The sequence below is a fragment of the Bubalus kerabau genome, chromosome 4, assembly GCF_029407905.1.
Source record: "Bubalus kerabau isolate K-KA32 ecotype Philippines breed swamp buffalo chromosome 4, PCC_UOA_SB_1v2, whole genome shotgun sequence".
In the NCBI taxonomy this organism is placed as follows: domain Eukaryota; kingdom Metazoa; phylum Chordata; class Mammalia; order Artiodactyla; family Bovidae; genus Bubalus; species Bubalus kerabau.
The window spans coordinates 143184153-143196114 of record NC_073627.1 but is presented as its reverse complement, the minus strand read 5'-3'; the positions used below and the strand labels follow the sequence as shown (position 1 = coordinate 143196114).

The window sequence follows — 11962 nt, the reverse complement described above, 5'->3', positions numbered from 1 at the left end:
TCGTCTCCTCCCTCGACGCGGTTACCCAGCAACTAACCAGCAGCCAAGGCGCAGGCGCCTCTGATGCCCCCTCCCGGCTCGAGGGGAAGGCGGGGCTGGGCGCTCGGAGAACCACCGGCTCCACTAGGCCCCGCCCCGTCAGGCAAGACGACCGGCGGCCGCGCCACTAGAACTCCTGCATGCGGGAGGGGCTCGGTCTCCAGACACCGCCTCCTCATGAATAATGCAGGATTCAGGCGGTGTCCCGGACCCGGAAGTGGAGTTGCCGAGTCACCGCAGTGGCTGAGCTGCTGACAGGAGGCGGCGGCGGAGGAGGAGGCGAGGCAAGACCTGCGGCTTTGCCCGGCCACTGACGCTGTAGCGTTAGGCAAGCCGACCGAGCCACGCCGGCCTCAGCCCGCCTGCAGATCTCCTGCCCTGCGCCTAACCCTCCATCTGCCCGACTGGTCCGGGGAGGCCTAGTCTGCACCACCTACCCGGCACCTGGGGCCGCCGCCCCGCGCGGTCCCCGTCGGCGTCCCCGGCCGCGCCCGGCCCCCGGCCCGCTCGCCCGCCGGCACCATGATGGAGGAGATCGACCGGTTCCAGGTGCCCACCGCGCACTCGGAGATGCAGCCGCTGGTGAGGGGGAGGGCGGCGGGCTGGCCAGGGCCGGGAGGGGGCGCTGCCGGAGGGGGAGGGAGGGAGTCAAGCCTTGGGGACTGTGCGGACGCCTCGGATGGGGTAGAGAGCCAAGAAAACGCATCGCTGGGGGAGGGGGACTTGTAGGACGAGAAAACCGTGGGAGAACATGTGGGATGACAGCAAAGGGGCCTGTAAGGGCGGAGAGCACTGTCAGCGGAGGCAGGCCGAGGGAGCTACGCGGAGCGCCGTCGGATGGAACCGAGCAGGGGCACAGTGGTGCACAACGTTAGTGGAGGCCCATAGCGGGGAAAGGAAGGGAACTGTCACGGGGCACCGCCGGAGGCAGGCTCAGGGGCCGAGGATGGGAGGTAGGGAGGCGTTTAGACCTAGAGGCCTGTGATGCTCAGAGCGGGGGAGGGGGCCAGGAGCAGTCAGCCTGAGGGACGCGAATAGGTTTGTAGAGGAGGAGGGGCCTGCCCGACAGTTCACTGGCAATGGGTGGGAACGCGGGGCCCGGGCCGAGGACCGGTAGGGGGACGGTGTCCATGCAGGCCCCGGGAATTCGGTTCTTCTCCGGACGAGAGTGCACGCAATCTAGGCTGGGGATGCAGGAGCCGGGAAGAAGAGAGCACGGCGGCGAGATGGAGAATCCAGGGCTCAGATGAGAGAGCTCGGAACCGGCGGGAGAGGGGGCGGGGCCGCACAGGAGCCGCCTGTGCCCACCGGTTCGGAAGAGCCCGAAGCATCCTAGGCCTACGTGCTGGGAGTCCTTGCTGGGCTCCGATCCTGCCCGCGGTCCGGGAGTCAGGGAAGAATGATGTCATCGCTGCCGGCGCGGAGGGGATGGAAGAGGGAGGGCCGTGCACGGAGGCTGGCCTGGGAGAGACCATTCCCACTGGCGTCGGCTCCCCTTGTATACCTGTCTGGCTTGTACATTTGCCTGGGGAGACACGCTGAGGCCTAGAGGCGGCGTCTCTCCCACTGGTATAGGGAGAGGGAGAAGGAGGGGAGTGCCTCGGCTCTGTTCGCTTTGCTTTTCCTTCTTTCCCACTTGGAGTCCGGGTGGGAGCTGGAAGGAGGCAAGCCAGGCCGAGAATCTGAAGGTGTGGGTGCGGTATTCTCTGAGCTCAGCTGGAGCTGAACAGAGCTCTCCAAGTCTTGAAGCTCTGGGGTTCCTAACCCTCTCCCCTCTGTGTTAAGTGAAGGCGAGGAACAGATTCTGCCTTTCCCACCCCCCCACCCCCCCCCTCCCACCCCGGCCCTGGCTGACAGATGTGCTTTGTGGCTTTCTGAGCAAGTAATGTGTCCATTACAGCAGCCAAGACAGACCTTGACAGGGACCCATGACCTACTCTAAGCCACACCTTTTGGAGATGGTAGAGGGAATCATTAGAGGCCACCTGGCAAGAGATGTGTCGTTTTTTCCTCCTTTCCTGATGACTTAGTTCTAGGAGCCCAAACAGAGAAGTTCTACAGAAGTGTACAATATTAAACAGGGGAAAGAGATGCTGATGGACTTTTTCCCTAGCCTGATGCCATTATTGGATTGTTTGAGGGCTAGAAAATCCTGGTAAGAAGTCTGTCCCATAAACCTGAAGAACTTCAGGCTGGGCTAAGAGAATGTTCCTTTCTGGATTATCCTTCCAGCCGATCTAGCTTGTCAAGCTAGACCGCCCTTCCAGTTTTTATCTAAGCAAAAATCAAAAGGAGGGCAGATGAAGGAGCAGAGGAAGAGATCTAAGGCATCAGAAGAGAGCAATGAATTGGTTCTTGCCTCCTATCTGGGATTCCTAAGATGGGAGGCAATAGCTGTTTTCCAGGGAGCGGGGAGAAGGAAGGGGTCACCAGGCTCCCCAGTTGTCCCTGGTGCCTCTGTTATTGAATGAAGTTATCAACGATGGTTTGTTTGAGTGAGTAGTGGCCTCAAAAGACTTCTGAACTACTTCTGGTCTTTGTGGCTCCAGAGAAGGAGTGCTTCTGGCAAGGAGGCAGTTATCAGAAAAGCTCTGACTGACTTCAGACTCTCTTCTTTAAGGCTAAAGGAGCACTTCTCCGCAAGAGGATACTTTGTTGAGGCTGAATCTTATGGAAACAGCAATATAGTCATCCCTCATTTAGGGGTCATAGCCATTGCCCTGCATGTCTCTACCTCCCCATCTCTGTTCCCATGTCAAAGTTGAGGATTCCTAGAACTCCTTGAGCTTCCCAGGTGGCACTAGCGGTATAGAACCTGTCTGCCAATCCAGAAGACATGAGACGTGGGTTTGATCCCTGGAGAAGGGCATGGCAACCCACTTCAGTGTTCTTGCCTGGAGAACCTCCATGAACAGAGGAGCCTGATGGGCTACAGTCCATGGGGTTGCAAAGAGTCAGACACAACTGAAGCGACTTAGCACGCATGCACACACTCACAGAACTCCTTAAGTGCTCTTTGTGCTATTGAGACCAATAGAATCTTGTGTGGAGTTTCCCCAAGAGTCTTCATTTCAGGGTGTAAGGAATCAAGGTGGCATACTGCAGAAGAGCAGAGCAGAGTAGCTCTTTAGGGGTATTTGGGTAGACCATGAAAACCAGGATCTAAGACTCAGCTGTGACCTAGTTCATTTTTTGCCATTATTTATTGAGACCTCTAGGAAATCTGTCTTCTCTGGACTCAGTTTTCCTATTTGTGAAGTGAAGACAAACTATTTCTTTGAATAATACTTCCTTGTTCTTCCAAAGAATATCATAGTGTTCTGATGTCATTGTTCCAGCAAATTTATTCACCAAATACTTGGTGAGCACCAGCTCTAGTCCAGGTACTGCGCTAGGTACTAGGGACACAGTGGTTAGCAATACAGATATAGCCCTGACTTCTGGAGTTCACAGTTCCACAGAAGTTACTGTTCATGCTCACCCCCGTCAGGGTGAGGCCCTCTGAAGGCAGAGTGGGGGCTGTCTCCTTAAATCCTGAGGGAAACAGGGTAATACTGGTGTCAGTATCATTGCCCCTTCAGGACCAAGCTGTACTTACTGATAGTAGCCTGTCACATAGGGTTGATCAACAAATAACCCTATCCCATCCTAGAGTGGCTGGAAGAATCCAGGGGCCATTCCTTACTTGGAAAGATGAACTCTAGATGGAAAACATCTTTTTTAGTTTACTTGAAAGAGAAAATTTCACTTGAATAGGAGACCTAGGGGAGTGGCAGGAGCTGGGAGAAAAAGCACAGCCCGCAGATCTGGGTGTTTCCAAGGTGCTAATTTAAGCATTAGTTCTCTGTGGGAGGAAGAGGAAGAGGTCCCTGTTCTGTTGTTGGTGCTGCTGTTGCCACAGCTGCAGGAGCCTCCTGTCCCGGGTGGGAATTTGCCTGAAGGGAGTCCCCTCCCTCCTTTCCTCATCACACCAGTTGTTTAATTGGCGTGGCTGGGTCTCTGCAGCTGAACCAGGCCTGGGCCCAGCCCTGAGAGCTCCGCAAGCTCTCTTTCTGTCTCTTTATCAAAGGAATGAGAGCTCCTCTTGGAGACCTAGTCCCTGGGTTCCTCTCCTGCTATGTCTAGCTCCTAGACACTCCTGAGTGTTTCTGAGCACAGATTTTCCCCAAGAAACTGACAGGGACAGGCACACCCTGTATGTCAGTTCTGTGGCCAAGCCACACGCTGCAGTGATCTAGAGAGGCTCCCAGCTGTCCACAGTTCACTGTTGAGCAGGTGGGTTGAATTTTGGCTATTGTTTGTATCAGCAGCAGGGATAGGCTCTCTGGCCGTATTGTCTGTTTGCTGGGCTGGTTGGTACAGCCTCACAGCTTATATGTCTTCTCTTTGACTGTAATTGGAAAGGAAGAGATTTAGTGCAAAAAAAAAAAGGGGGGGGGGTGGCATATGGCACCAGGTGGAGTCTCTGTGCACTTGAGAGAAATATTAGTCTAGCCTCACTGAAACCCAGGTTATCCATGAACACATTTGTTTAGTTCATAAGCATATGCTCAGTTCCAGGTACTTTACAGATAAAGACAACTGAGATCTCTCTAGGGGGTGGCCAGGAGAAGACTGGGCTCAAATGGCTACAGGAAGGTTTTAGATACTTGTTAGGAAAGGGTGGAGATCAATGGAGGGCATTCCTGGGAAAGAGGGATAGCTCCCAGGGGGAATGCTGAGGTTCTGACCCTTTGACCACATGAAATTGGAAAAGAGTTTCAAACTCCTCCTGACTCCTGGCACTCAGGGGTGGGGATAGTCAGGACATTAATTTAATGGGTGGGCCACAGCAGCTCCTGAAAGTGGCAGAGGGAACATTGTAAAGCTAGCAAGAAGCCACTATGGAAAATCGACATACATATATTCTGTGGTTGGAGCACCTTAGGTCACCTCCTTATATCCATAGGAAGATGACTCTTCACTTTAAGGGTGGATTCTCCTAGTGGTCCATGTAGCTCATGACCCAGTACATTTCTCAGTCTCTGAAAGAGGCACCCCCTTCTCTCTCTTCCTATATTGCTAAGTGAGGATCAGGTTTGCTCAGACCTCCAGCTTCTCCCTTATTGCTCATCTCCTCAGTCAACAAACACTGCTGCTGCTGCTGCTAAGTCGCTTCAGTCGTGTCTGACTCGGTGCAACCCCATAGACGGAAGCCCACAAGGCTCCCCTATCCCTGGGATTCTCCAGGCAAGAACACTGGAGTGGGTTGCCATTTCCTTCTCCAATGCATGAAAATGAAAAGTGAAAGTGAAGACGCTCAGTCGTGTCCCACTCTTAGCGACCCCATGGACTGCAGCCTACCAGGCTCCTCCATCCATGGGATTTTCCAGGCAAGAGTACTGGTGTGGGTTGCCATTGCCTTCTCCGCAACAAACACTAACAACCTGCTTTCTGCTAAATGTTGTGCTGGGCTCAGTAGCACACCCTTTTGCTCCAGAGATGGATATACACAGTCAAGACAGATCGAGGCACTCGGGGTAATGAGCCCTGTAAGAAGTAAGAACCAGGTCCACCAAGGCCTCTCATCTAGTGGTCAGAGAAGGCTTCACAGAGGAGACATTGCTGAATGGGCTCTTAGAAGAGGACAAGAAACTTGTCAATATTGGCATATTTGTCAATATGAGGAGGTAAGGACAAGAGTTCCAGGTAAAGAGCATAAAGGAAGGATCAAAAGGATGCATTTGAATAATTGAAGGCTTATAGTTAAGGAAATAACATGACCAAATTTGAATTTAGGACTGTCACTCCAGCAGTGGTTGAGAGACTGGAAAAGGTGATATTGGAGGTTGGGAAACTAATATGAAGGTGGGTACAATAATCTGGGCTTCCCTGGTGGCTCAGACAGTAAAGAATCTACCTGCAATGCAGGAGATCAAGGTTCAATCCCTGGATTGGGAGGATCCCCTGGAGAAGGGAATGGCTACCCACTCCAGTATTCTTACCTGGATAATTCCATGGACAGAGGAGCCTGGTGGGCTGCAGTCCATGGGGTTGCAAAGAGTCAGATACAACTGAGTGACTAACACACACAATAATAATCTAGGCAAGAAATGATTAATGCCTGCACTAAAGCAGGAGAGGAAGGAACATATATACAGATACAGTACCTATTTGCAGGTAGCGTGGAGAGGTGGCGAGTCAAGGATGACTCCCAAGTTTCTGGCATGGATATCTGGATGGCAAAAAGGTACCATCACCACCCAGGGAAATTTGAAGGGTCTGTGTACCTCTTGGCTCCAGGAACTGCTTGTATGGGGGAAGACTGCTTTGTTTTTCCCTCTGCTTTGCTGCTGAAGCTGCAATCTTGGGGTGATGGGGGGACCCAGGAGTCCTGAAAAACTGAAGAGCAGAGTGACACTGGCCCCACAGCCTCAAAAGGATATGGAGAAATGCACTCATATGCCAGTGAATGCTTTCCCTCTGTAACCTGCTTTGATAGATCCAAGTGAAATGGTGGCAGTGAGGAGCCATGGTAGATTTTTTTCTTCCCAGCAGCACTTTGATAAAGGAAAAATAAAATTCTCTGTTGGTTGTGAGAGTGTTTGATGTTGCAGTTTCTGGCCTTGCCTTGCCTTCTACCATCATTCTGGTCAAACCTCTGGTTTTCTGACTGATTGGTTCACTGATTTCTTCTAGAATAGTTGTATGAGTTATTGCTTCACTTGCAAGAGTCAAAATGGAAAGGAACATATATATAGATGTTCCTTGGCTGTCATAACCTTCCTTCTCTGAGACCAGCCTGGAAAGCTGTGCCTGGTGTAGGAGCAGCGCCCAGGTTGCTGTCTTCCAGGCAGGGTAGCAGGCTTCTGGGTTCAGATCGGTCCAGGGTGAGCTGGCTTCTCAAAACACCCTAGTGTAGCCTCTGCAGATGGGCATGTGGTACCAGGAGGTTACCTGGCTCCATGGTGGCTGGGAGACAAGCTGAGTCATTTCCAACCCCCAGCTGCCTGCTGCCGTCAACTGACTATGGCTCAGAGTGAGCAGAGCCTCACTTGAACATGATCAGCTTCAGGGACCCTCCACCCTCTTTGAGAGGCCAGATGGAGCCTTTTGTCTGGAAAGGGGACATGGGAGACTCAGCTGCTTCTTCTTTTTTAAAATATTTATTTTTTTAGGCTGTGCTGGGTCTTTAGATGCAGCACATGGGATCTTTAGTTATGGCGTGGGAACTCTTTGTTGTGGTATGTGGGATCTAGATCCCTGACTAAGGGTAGAACCCGGGATCCCTGCATTGGGAGCACAGAGTCTCAGCCACTGGACCACCAGGGAAGTCCTGAGACTCAGCATCTTGGCTTAGCTGCTTCCTGTCTTCCAGCAGAACCCAGAAGAACTGGTGCAGGAAGCCCCAGAGGAGGCAGGAAACAGAGAATCAGGCTTAGGGCTAATACCCAGAGGTGCTGGTTGAAGGAAGCAAGAGGCGTGGCTCAGCAGACTCTCAAGTCATTGTTTCCTAAGGAGACTCTGGTGGGAATCTGGCCGTCTGGGCGGGAGAAAGGAAGGAAGGAAGGAGGCAGAGCTGGGAGCAGCTCTGGATCTGGCTTGGTTTTGCAGTTCAGAAACTGGCACATGACCCAGAGGCCTCACCCTGGAGCAGCAGAGTGAGCTCCTGGCTTTAGGGAGGGACTCTGGAGTGGGGAAGTTGTCTAGGAAGAAGGTCCAGAGGGTCTGGCCTGAGGAATGGGTAGGTGGGGGCCGTAGAAGATCCCTCTACACTTTACATTCTTAGGAACCAGTTCAAGCAAATATATACTAGTGTTTGTTGTTATTCAGGGATGTCAAATTGAGGATCAGATGGCTGTGTCTCTTGAGGGTGAATTTTAAGTTTCTATAATGATAATAATGTATGTGAGTGTCTATACAAGTAAGAGGGGACTAATGGCCGTAAAGGGGGCTTTCCAGGTGGTCTAGTGGTAAAGAATCCTCTTGCCAATGAAGGAGACATGGGTTCCAGCCCTGGGTCAGGAAGATCCCCTAGAGGAGAAAATGGCAACCCACTCCAGCATTCTTGCCTGGAAAATTCCATGGACAGAGGAGTATGGTGGGCTGCAGTCCCTGGGGTCAGAAAGAGTCAGACACGACTGAGTGACTAAACACACACACACACACACACAGTGGCTATAAAGAGTGCTCTCTGAATGACCTTTCTAGCCCTGAGAATATTAAGTATGACAAGAGGCTACACCCAGGCACAAATGAGCCCAGCTACTGTGGTTCCTGGCCTGGTTTTCCCTCTTTTCATCACCAGACTCTTGGCTGTCATAACCAGAGTCCACCCCATCTATCTATTTGGAACAGTACCTGAAGGGGTACTTTAACTAAGATTGATTGAATTAATTGCACTCAAACTGTGGTGTGAGAACCATATATATTTTATAATGTAGTTAACTTAAACATAATTATGTATAAACTATAAATGATTTATAGTTCCCATATTAATTTCCAGTTTTATCCTTACAAAGGAATTAGTGAAGCTCTCAGGCAAGCCTGGCTTAGACCAGCATTTCCTATAGTACATTCTTAGGAATATTGGTCCTTTGAGGTACTTTATGGGGGGATAAAAGAGTCTATAGACAAATTCCTTTGGGAACCTATACACTCTATCCTATCACAATGTTTGCTAGCATTTTAAAGACTCTGAGAAGCCCTGCAATAAAGAACCCTTTCCAGCTTTGTTTAACCCAGTGTTTCTCAAGCTTATGTAACTATGGAACTTTTTCCTTGTTATATCTATTAACATCTTACAGAACCGTTGTGTTTTGTGGAATATTCTTAGGGAAACTCTGACTTAGAAATTAGTCTTGTGACTTCCCTAGCAGTCCAGTGGCTAAGACTCTGTGCTCTCAATGCAGGGGACCCAGGTTCAATCCCTGCAGGGAACTAGATCCACCATACCACAGCTAAGACCTGGCACAGAACAAATAAATAATTTTTTAAAAAAGAAATTAGTTTCTGTTTTGATCGAGTCTAGGTTTCTATTCTTCCAAGCTCTTCTGAGCCTGTTTTATAAGCCACACCATTCTGCCTCCTGCTAGTTTCTAATAGGATGTTGCTGCTTTATGTGAGGATCTGAATTTGTTGCAATCGGTAGGAAGTTCTTAGTGAACTTTGGTCAGGTATGGAAGCAAATATCAAATGCCTAGTTTTTTCTCAAGATAATGCTAAGGCGGCGGGGGGGTGGGGGGGGTGCTTTCCTTCAAGTCCCTCTACTAAATGCTGCTTTGGTGAAACCAGCAAATTTTCACCATTAACTTTTCTTTTTTTGACAGCTTCACTGAGATATAATTCATATATTGTACACTTTACCCATTTAGTATTTTACTTTTAACTGTGGTGTGACTGCCACATGCCTCAGTTCTGTTCACCCCTTATTCCAGTGCCCGCTGATTAGTCCCAGCTGCCTGGAGCATGTGTTAAGGTGAATTCTGAGACTAAGTCCTGGTTCAAAGAGAAACAGTGACCTGGTTGAGCTTTCACGTCTGCCATAGTCTTCAGTGCGGGACGTCAGTTCTAGTGTTCTGCTTGCCATAACCTTGCATCGTCATAGCCATCTTAGGCAAGCAATGCAGGAAAGGAATTCTCCTGGAGATGGTAGCTGGCTTAGCAATCTGTTCTGCTGAGGGCTGGAGTCTTAGGATGTGGCTCCTTAAGAAATGAATGGAGAAAACTGATCTTTCCTACCCTGATCTTCAGCATGGGTTTTTGCAGTATGGACTTGATGTAAAGGTAACAATCCTTTGGAAATAGGCCATGTAAGATGGAATAACCTTGACTCTGCTGAGCAGATAAGAGGGGAAGAGAGGCAGATTCATAGAGAGATCTGATAAATATCTCATAAGCGGTTGGCCACACTAAAGATGAAATTATAAGCCCACGGCCAAAGGAGCAAGAAGAAGAAGTAGACTCCGAGAGGAAATCCTTAAGCCAGCAGTTATGGGTGGGGAGAGGCCCTACAGTGGGCTATACAGCCTTAGCATTCTTTTTCCCAAGCTAAACAGGCTTTGTTTCTTCTTTCTACCATTTTCCTGGACTCTAGTTTCCAAATCTCTAGTCATCCTAGCTGCTCCAGTGGGCGCTTTTAAGTTTCCCACTCCTGGCCATAGACACAGACCTCTTCATGTGATCTGACCAGTATAGATAACTGTGGGGTGCCACCATTCAAAACACTGGTACTGTACTTCTCTTTATTGTCAGTGGAAGTTTTATGATCATATTTAACGGCTGTACCTGTTTTTTTCTTTTGGCCCCACCACATGACATGTGGGATCTTATTTCCCTGACCAGGGATCGAACCTGCTCCCCTTGCATGGAAGTGCAGCATCTTAACCACTGGACTGCCAGGGAAGTCCCTGTACCTATTGTTATATTGAACTTAGGTCACATCTGAAATAGGGTAGCCCTTTGCCTAGTAATGTAGAACCAAGGCAAGAACCTGCAATGAAATCTTAGGCCAGGCTGGCTGCTAATATAGATAAAAGTCCATAGGAGCTAGTGAGGTAGTGGTTTCATACTTAGTAGAAACTATGCTGCTTATGTGTAACATGACTCTTATGCTCAGAGATGGAGCTGGCTGAATTCAGCACCTTGGAATTTACATGTGGAATTTAAATAGGAACCTAGGTGAGGGTGTGTGAGTGGGTAGACTAGGGTCGACCTTCAAAGAGAGCTAGTGACACAGCCACCAGACAAGCTAATGTGCTATTAGGCTATGTTTATAGAACTGTGGAGTTCAGGTCCTAGGAGGCGAGAGTCCTACTCTGCACTGGTCAGCGCCGTCCAAATGCTGCATCTGCAGCTAATGTTATCCTTCAAAAGAAGAAAGGACTGGAAATGAAAGGAGTCAAAACTGTGTCCTGTGGGAATAGTTGGAAGAACTGAGGCTGTTCAGCCAGTAAAAACAAAGCAGGAAAAGCAACAGTTTCAGAAAAAGCATTAAAGCATTTTAAGGTTTTCAAATGCCTAAAGGACTAGAGTTAAGGAAGGAAAGATGGATAGACTTCATATTACCTGTGGGTTCACAGGGAGGAACCAGGGCCTTTGGGTGAAAGTGTGGACATTCTTCTGCCTCTGGACTCCATTGCCTCGTGTTTCCTGTGGCAGCAGTTCCTAAATGGGGCCAGAAGCCAGGCACCTAGAAGACACATTGCTCTTTGCAAAATGCCACACTCTCTGTAGAGCAGGAGCTAGGAACAACATTCCAGCATTAAACATGACTCTATTAAGTGTGTGTGATATAAACATGCCCCCCAAAATTCACGGTGGAGCTTAGTATGAGCAGCACTTTCCTAGTTGTCATTATTACGTGTTTCTAATCTTTCCTGTCTTTCAAGGTCAATCAAAAACGTCATGTTTTTCATGTATTCTTTCCTCTCCTTCAATAAGATGTGAATTCTCCATTCTACCTATCCCGTGGCCTTAATCCATTGTCTTTGTGTGAAGTTTATGGATACAGTTGTCTTATCCTTATCTTGGATTCCTTGTTAAGGTAGATGCAAAGATGTTTCCAAAACACCTGAACCCCACCTTGTACAATAGATTGGGAAAATAATTTGTGCCTATGTTACAGATGTGCCAGCAGAATTCCACAAAGATAAATAGACTTGGCCATTGCCCAGCTGGAGGTTGGCATGGCCAAGACTAGAATTCAGGCATCCTGACTCTCAGGCCCATGTTATTTCCCTCACAATGTGGAGCTTAAGTTCTTCTGTATCAACTTAAATTTCTCTGCTGGTTTTTAAGGTATCTATACTATTTTTTCCTTCCAGCTGGCCATACTTTCTACCATTCATGCCAACTTTCTTCCCAGTAGGTCCAGCAAGGCCCTGCCTTTACTCCTCTCATCTATTGGCATCTTAAGGCCTCCTCTCCTATTAAATGTTCTCTC

At 49.3% G+C, this 11962-nt stretch overlaps 1 protein-coding gene across 6 annotated transcripts in view; it reads left to right on the top strand.

Moving 5' to 3' along the window:
• The first annotated feature begins 256 nt into the window (after nucleotides 1–256).
• Nucleotides 257–11962, top strand: part of FAM219A (family with sequence similarity 219 member A) — a 61449-nt gene continuing 49743 nt past the window's right edge. For 4 of the 6 annotated variants that reach the window (XM_055578864.1, XM_055578863.1, XM_055578861.1 and 1 more), the window contains exon 1: nucleotides 257–621. In XM_055578864.1, coding sequence (XP_055434839.1) covers nucleotides 562–621 — 60 coding nt within the window. In that variant the 5' untranslated portion in view covers nucleotides 257–561. The remainder of the gene's footprint in view (nucleotides 622–11962) is intronic. The other 2 variants (XM_055578865.1, XM_055578862.1) reach the window with 1 other exon arrangement.